Source organism: Silurus aristotelis, assembly GCF_946808225.1.
Source record: "Silurus aristotelis genome assembly, chromosome: 9".
NCBI lineage: Eukaryota > Metazoa > Chordata > Actinopteri > Siluriformes > Siluridae > Silurus > Silurus aristotelis.
The window spans coordinates 30,383,859-30,391,358 of NC_139582.1; the positions used below are offsets into that span (position 1 = coordinate 30,383,859).

A 7,500-nucleotide genomic window follows, 5' to 3' on the forward strand; every position below is an offset into this window, starting at 1 on the left:
GAGCTGCGCGAGATAAATCATTTCCGAGGAATAAAATCCATCTGGTATTCAATTCACAACACTGCAATGGAAGTAAAGCTTCAAGTTTACGACGAGGGGATGACGATCCTCTCACGGTAGCTCTGTGATCAAACGTCAGCCTGATCCAGGAAACCAGCCGGAGCTGGAAACGAACACAAGTGCTCATGGAGAAAAAACACAAACGTGACCCAAATCTCTGTCCATTAGCATGTTTCGATTGTTAGCGTAGCATCACGTTAGCTTCTAGCTGTCCCGTGGAGTTGCTGTCTGCCTAGTGTCTTGTTATGGACGAGCATCTCACGGAGCCCGCTATGCTAAATGACGGACTGCTAATGCTAATGTTTCGACAGGAAGTAAACACCTATGTTTGGTAAACATTTTGTTACATTTTGTGAAAGAAAAGATTTCAAAAGAAGAAAGTGTCCAAAAATCCCTCTCAGGAAGATGATATTGAGACTATATATATATATATATATATATATATGTATAATTTTTTTATCATGTTTGTTGCTTGGACAAACCATTGCTAATGCTAACACTGCTTACAAATCACACTCACAATCTCAGATCTGCATGCTCAAGTACAAAAACAAATACAAATAAAAGTGTTGTTTTTTGAGATTTTTGGAACACGTCACTTTGTTCTTTGAGAAGCGCGACTCGGACGGAGCGACGCTGGGAGATGAAACACGGCTAAGCGTCGCGCTTCGTGCTCGACGTGTACGGTAAGAATGCTAATTAGCATTGCCCGCTAACTTAGCGTATTCCGGCATGATTCTAGCTGGCTTTTAAAATACCTTCACAAAACCTTCTGAATGTTCGTTCTCAACAAAATAAAAAATAAGCGTGCAAGGAAGCTAGCAATGATGCTAAACAGCGCTAGGCTAGCATGTGACATGGTAGCTAGTGTACCATATTAGTCATATTAGTAAGCGAGTCATAACCCTAGCTTTTCCCTTTACATATCGGGGACATTTTTCCCCTCAAACGTACATTAAAAAAATCATAATTTTGTAAAAATAAATGTAAAAAAGATCAATAAAAAATGTAAAGCATCGAGGTGAAGCAGAAGGCAACAAAAAAACTTTTCCTTTTCAAAAACATTTCAGAATCTTATAAATAAATTACACTTTTTCCATACGTTTTTTCACATTTTTACATAATACTGCCCTTTTTTAGTGGAATTGGAGTGTATAACGTTGACTCTCTAACACACACACACACACACACACACACACACACACACACACACACACCTATAGACCAGTGACATCTTTAAATCTTTAGCTGAGTATTAGGTGAATATCATAAACACACACACACACACAAATACACACGAACACACACACACACACACACACACACACACACACACACACACACACCTATATGATTTGTGTAAAGTAACTGACCACACCCTCACCCTTCCAATGAAATAAATAGTAAGAGTAATATCACAAGCACTTGGTTTCAGACACGTGAGCCAGCGAATGTTCTGATTGGTCCGTCGCGTGCCTTCTGTTACAGGACGAAGCCAGTAGCTGGAGGATCTGTAAGAGGTGGGCGGGGCTTGTCAGCGGGCGTGGTTGTCACACTGTTGTCATTAGGGACTGGGCGGGTCGTAGTGGGGTTGAGGACGAAGCTGTTTTCCATCTGCGTGCACACACACACACACACACACACACACACACACACACACACACACACACACACACACACACACACAAAGAAAGGCCACAAGACCACACTGTCAATACAAAATAGACCACAATTAGCATTAATGTCTGGGGAATGGAACAGCAACAATGTGTTAGGTGAAAGGTGTGTGTGTGTGTGTGTGTGTGTGTGTGTGTGTGTGTGTGTGTGTGTGTGTGTGTTGGATAATGCAGTGAGTAGATTGTAGGTCAGTGGTGCTCATGCTTGGCTGGGCAGTGCGATTCTATTCTCTCTGTTGAAAGCTCTGACCCCAAAAGACTTCACGCGTGCGCACACACACACACACACACACACACACACACACACACACACACACACACAAACCAAGACGACCCACCAGACACGGAGAACTCATCTTAGTGTTTATCATCTCGTACAAAGCATATATATATATTTTTTTTTGCAGTAAATCTTGTTCTACATAGTAACAGGTTAATAAACAAGAACACTAACGTGGCACAGTGAGACACGTGAGACGGTTTTGAGCCTAATGAGGACGGATGTGTCTCGCTGGAGCCCCAGAGTGTCCCGCTGCTCCAGACCCCTCCCCCGCCCTCAGAACCCTGTCCTCAAGTATATGGATATTTCTAAAATCCCTCTGTCTCCTGGAATAAACTCAGACCTCAGTGTTTCATGTGTGTTTCAATAAAATACTCCGCAACATGAACCACGTCCATCACGTGTGCGTTTCTTTCGCACGGTAGAAAAATTAACCAGGTCGTTGCTTCGTAATGCGAATGTGTTTGTCAATTCATCCTATTTGAAAAAATAGTCAAATGAAAGGGGCGAAGCATTTTGCAGGGGCTCAGTTTGTTCTAGATATTAAACCGTCATTTGTTCTAGATTATGATGTCGGGTTTTTTTGCGGGGTGAGATAAATCATTGGATTATGGTTGTGAGTTTAAATTCCAGCCACGCTAACATGCCACTTCTGGACTCTGAACTAAATGTAAGTCGCTACCAAATTTCATAAATGTAAAAGTATGTATGACTTGTACACGTGAACGTTCTGTACTCATTACCAGTAGGTTGGAATAAATCTAATTCTAAAAATTGTTTTGTCAAAAAAAAAAAGTGTCTCCTTTCTTCTTACCTGTCTGTGGGTGGAGTCATGGGATTGTGAGGAATCAAACATTTCATAAACATCTAACGAGGGAAGGATGTGATCCAGTGAGGGGTTCTGACTGGAGTAGGAATAATTTGTTGGTGGTTGTTTTGCACAAAGCTGTTGATAGGACGATGATGATGATGATGATGATGTCACCACGCCACTTTGAAATTCCCCATCCGATCTACTGCTGAACTCAACCTCAGACATACCATAGTCAGCATGGCTACCAGCGGTGTCCAGATGGTCTATGTAGTTGGGTTCGTGCCACTGGAGGTTGGAGTAAGTCCCATTTTGAGAGTCACCACCTTCTATAGGATTGCGTTTATATGGATACTGCATCTGGTTCTGAAACCAAGACTGCTGATGCTTACTGGGTACCGGAAACGTGACGTTGACCTGCGAGACCTCCTCTGGAGCTTGTTGAGGGATCCAGTGGCCATTCTGGACATCAGATACTGCATTACAAAGTACTGAATTGTAGCAAGGGGATGAAACCTGGCTAACCTGTGTCTCAGGAATCCAGCTGTTGCATTTTTGGTGCAGGGACTGAGCGCCCAAGTGCTGCTGCATCTGCTGCGACAGGTGCACAATAGGCGATGGGTAATGTTCGGGGGTTCGGAAGGGTACATATGGACTCACTGGAGAGGCTTCAGCCAAGAAGGGCAGATTATAAGGATTTAAGGAGCCCTCTATAGGGTCCACAATGTCTGGGCCGGTAAGGGGAACAAGACTATCCCCATTGCTTGTCTTGTTTTCTAAAGAATTGTGGATGTAGGACAATATCTCATTGTTAGTAAGGAGGTCATTAAGAGAAGGTACGTAATCTGGCTCCATCTCCACCTGGATCATCCTCTCATCCAGGAGCAGCAGCTCCAGATCCTCTGCATTCAATCCCAGGTTTTCCAGAACATTAAACAACTCGCTGTTGGAGCAGTTTTCTTCATTTTCTAGCGAGAGGGAATCAAGTGTGGCCAGAAGGGGGTCAAAACTAGCTGCCACTTCAGACTTGAGACCTCGGTTTGCATGCTTTGGTGCAGAATTCCAGTTCTCACTTTCCCCGGTTGCTGAAAAGGTATCGGTCTCCTCTGGTCTGTTGCTCCCGTGTGGTATTTTAGGCTCTGGTGCAGGTTGGCAGACATACACAGACTCGTCTTGCCTCATCATTGCACCGAGCAGAGAGCTAGGGTCGAGCTCGTCTTTCGATACTTTGGTTTTCTTGGCTTTCCCGCTCTTGCCTTTGGCTGGCATGTGATCAGAGACGCCTGGAATGGGGAAGCTGGTCTGATACAACAAAGCCTCTCCGGTCGCAAATGTGAACGGAAGGTGCATGGAGCGTTTCCTCAGATGCTCCCCTCCTTCTTCCTCCCTTGAAAAAAGTTTGATAAAACTATTAATAACAACCCAAAACGGGATCATGTGACCTGGATTTTCGGCAGGACTCACCCGAGCGGCCGCTGAGTGGCAATGATGTAATCAGGTTTGCTATTTTTATAGACGAGTCTGGCATTGGCCTGCACCCATTTCCAGCGGTTCTCTTTGGTGAGCAGCCGGAACACAGTCAGGCCACTTTCTCCGGTCTTAATCACTGCCAAAGCCAAACATTTCACACTGCATTTATTCTACAGTTTTAACACATGTTTCATGTGTATCTTTAATGTATCGTATTGTTGGCTATGCATCAAGAGGCACATCCATAGTGTATACATTTCACAATCGAATTACAATTTCATGACAATGCCTAAATGGCGAGGCCCACAAACTGACAAAATGACCCACAAACTAGAAGTATCAGCGATACTGAGGTGTGATGTCACTTCCTGTGCTTAAATCAGAGGATTACAGTGTCTGGAGGAGGTGAAGGGAGAAGAGGACACAGAGGTTTTCTGCATGACTTGAAGCTTTAAAAAGAAACTGTAATGAGACGAACACAAATAGAAGCGGGAAAAGAGCCCCAGTGTTTTTAATCCCAGCTGAAAGAATCTTACTACGGATGTGGTTCTCGGCGCAGTACAGCATGTCGGCTGCATGGATGAACTGGTAGCCCGAGCCGCGGACTCGTAACTCTGCCTCGGTGTAACCCAGGACTATTTTACCCCTGTAACACACACACACATGTTCACACACAAGAATATTATACTCGAAGCATCTAGAATATTTTGTTTTCATCCATAAATATAAAGTTAAAGCTGTTACTTGGCATCGCAGGCCATAGGAGTGAAGTCCAGCTTATGTTTGGTTCTAAAGATCATGTTCTTGGTGCGAATCTCCAAAATGGGAGGTGGCTGAAGGGGTGTGGCTACGGCAAACAGGGCCAGTTGGGGCGGGGCTTGGCCTCCGTCATCCAGTCGTCTGTTCTGTCCGTGGAGGAACTTAAGGCGACCCTGGAGATTCAGCGCCTGGAAACGTTCAGGAAGTTTTAAGACGTGTCCAGGAAAAAAACGAGTTACGTGGACATGAAAAACTGTCCAGTCAAACATGATGGAATTGTGTGTGTGTGTGTGTGTGTGTGTGTGTGTGTGTGTGTGTGTGTGTGTTTACCAGAAAGCCGGAGGAGTTGTCCAGCAGGCAGCGGAAGCGACAGATGAAGCTCCTCTCCAGGAAAGATGAGTTCTCTGGAGGAAGTTGATCTGGTGTGTATGTGACTGAAGAGGAAGCAGAGACAGAACCTGCGTCTGAAATATTAAATATGAAATATATTAGAAATATAATTATAAATGTTATTAATTATAAATGTTATTATGTGTGTGTGTGTGTGTGTGTGTGTGTGTGTGTGTGTGTGTGTGTGTGTGTGTAAGAGATACTGACCCTGTGTGTTCTCAGGCTGTTGCTCTTCAGTAGGAGGGTTCAGAGCCCAGTGTAGATTACGCCTAAAAGCCTCCTGATCTTCTGTATGGACCAGCTCAAACACACACTGATGCAGAACGTCCGTCTGGAGGAACCAGGGACAGAGGGGGACAGAGAGAGAGAGAGAGCGAGAGAGAGAGAGAGAGAGAGTGTACTGAGATGTGAATGTGATTAATTACAACAATGAGCAACCTGATGTGTGTGTCCATGTGTGTGTGTGTGTGTGTGTGTGTGTGTGTGTGTGTGTGTGTGTGTGTGTGTGTCATAAGGCTTACCTGGTGGAATCCAAGATAATCCTCAATAGTGTGTGAGACGTAGAATATAACCCCTTCTGAAGTGACCACTAGCACAAACCCATTCAGAGCCTGTAAACACACACACACACACACACACACACACACACACACACACACACACACACACACACACACACATACACACACACACACACAATGCTGGAAACTATAGAACAGAAAAATTTATAACTGAAAGAAGGTATAGAGTGAAAACCTCTAAACGATCAATAAATAGAAAATATTTTAGGTTAAAGTTGAATTTTGGATTTTCTCCAGAGGAAAAAGAGCACTGAATACTTTCATTCCTCTGAATAATAAATGTGTGTGTGTGTGTGTGTGTGTGTGTGTGTGTGTATTATTCAAGCGGTACAGAGTCAAAGTGGATCACACACATTCCTCTTCAAAATCCTTCTGATGTTTATCTCAGCTCAGTTACTGTGTTTATTAGTGTGAGGCATCGGGAATTGTTTAAAAAAAATCTCAGAATAATATCAGTCTTCTTTCTTCAGCCGCTTCCATTAGGGGTCTCCACAGCACATCATCCATCTCCAAACCTCAACATCTTCAGCTCTGCTACCTCCAGCTCCACCTCCTGTCTTATACTCAATGCTACTGTCTCCAAACAATACATCATCTCAGGTCTCACCACAGTCCTATAAACTTTCCCTTTCACTCTCACAGATACTCTTCTATCACAAATCACTCCTGCTATCACTCTTCTCCACCCACTCCACCCTGCCTGCACTCTTTTCTTCACTTCTCTAACACACTCTCCATCACTTTGCACTTTTGACCCCAGGTCCCCAGGACCAACAGGAAAGGGCTCAGAGCCGATCCTTGATGCAGTCCAACCTCCACCTTGAACCAGTCTGTCGTTCCTACTGCACACTTCACTGCTGTCACACTGTCCTCATTCATGTCCTGCACCACCCTCACATACTTCTCTGACACACCAGATGTCCTCATACATACTGCTCTCTCTTCCTCCTTACTAATCCTATCCACTTTCTGCTTCACATCTCCACACTATCCAACCTTCTCTCTCTCTCATTTTCCTCATTCATCAGCTGCTCAAAATACTCCCTCCATCTTCTCAACACACTCTCCTCACTAGTCAACACATTTCCATCTCCATCCTTTATTGCTCTAACTTGCAGTACATCCTTCCCAGCTCGGTTCCTCTGCCTGGCCAATCGCTACAAATCCTTTTCTCCATCCTCAGTGTCCAACTTCTCCTACAGCTCCTCATATGCCTTTTCCTTGGCTTTCACCACATCCCTCTTCACCTGCTGCTGCATCTCCTTGTTCTCCTGCCTACTTTTCTCATTACTCTGTCGATCCCAATCCTGTTTCTCCAACCTCTTTCTCCTTATGCTCTCCTGCACTTCCTCATTCCACCACCATGTCTCTTTGTCTTCCTTTCTATTTCCAGATGTTACACCAAGTACCTTTCTAACTGTCTCCCTCATCACTCCTGCAGTAGTTCCACAATCATCCAGCACCTCTTCACCA

At 44.3% G+C, this 7,500-nt stretch overlaps 1 protein-coding gene across 1 annotated transcript in view; it reads right to left on the reverse strand.

The window, feature by feature from the left end:
• Nucleotides 1-31: 31 nt before the first annotated feature.
• The window catches only part of ahr1b (aryl hydrocarbon receptor 1b), a 12,706-nt gene continuing 5,237 nt past the window's right edge, over nucleotides 32-7,500 (reverse strand). The window contains exons 4-11 of the mRNA XM_083551358.1: nucleotides 5,968-6,057; nucleotides 5,654-5,777; nucleotides 5,387-5,520; nucleotides 5,042-5,244; nucleotides 4,834-4,943; nucleotides 4,292-4,433; nucleotides 2,831-4,214; nucleotides 32-1,674 (exon numbers count right to left, since the gene is read on the reverse strand). Of these exons, the coding sequence (XP_083407484.1) occupies nucleotides 1,543-1,674; nucleotides 2,831-4,214; nucleotides 4,292-4,433; nucleotides 4,834-4,943; nucleotides 5,042-5,244; nucleotides 5,387-5,520; nucleotides 5,654-5,777; nucleotides 5,968-6,057 (2,319 nt within the window). The 3' untranslated portion in view covers nucleotides 32-1,542. The remainder of the gene's footprint in view (nucleotides 1,675-2,830; nucleotides 4,215-4,291; nucleotides 4,434-4,833; nucleotides 4,944-5,041; nucleotides 5,245-5,386; nucleotides 5,521-5,653; nucleotides 5,778-5,967; nucleotides 6,058-7,500) is intronic.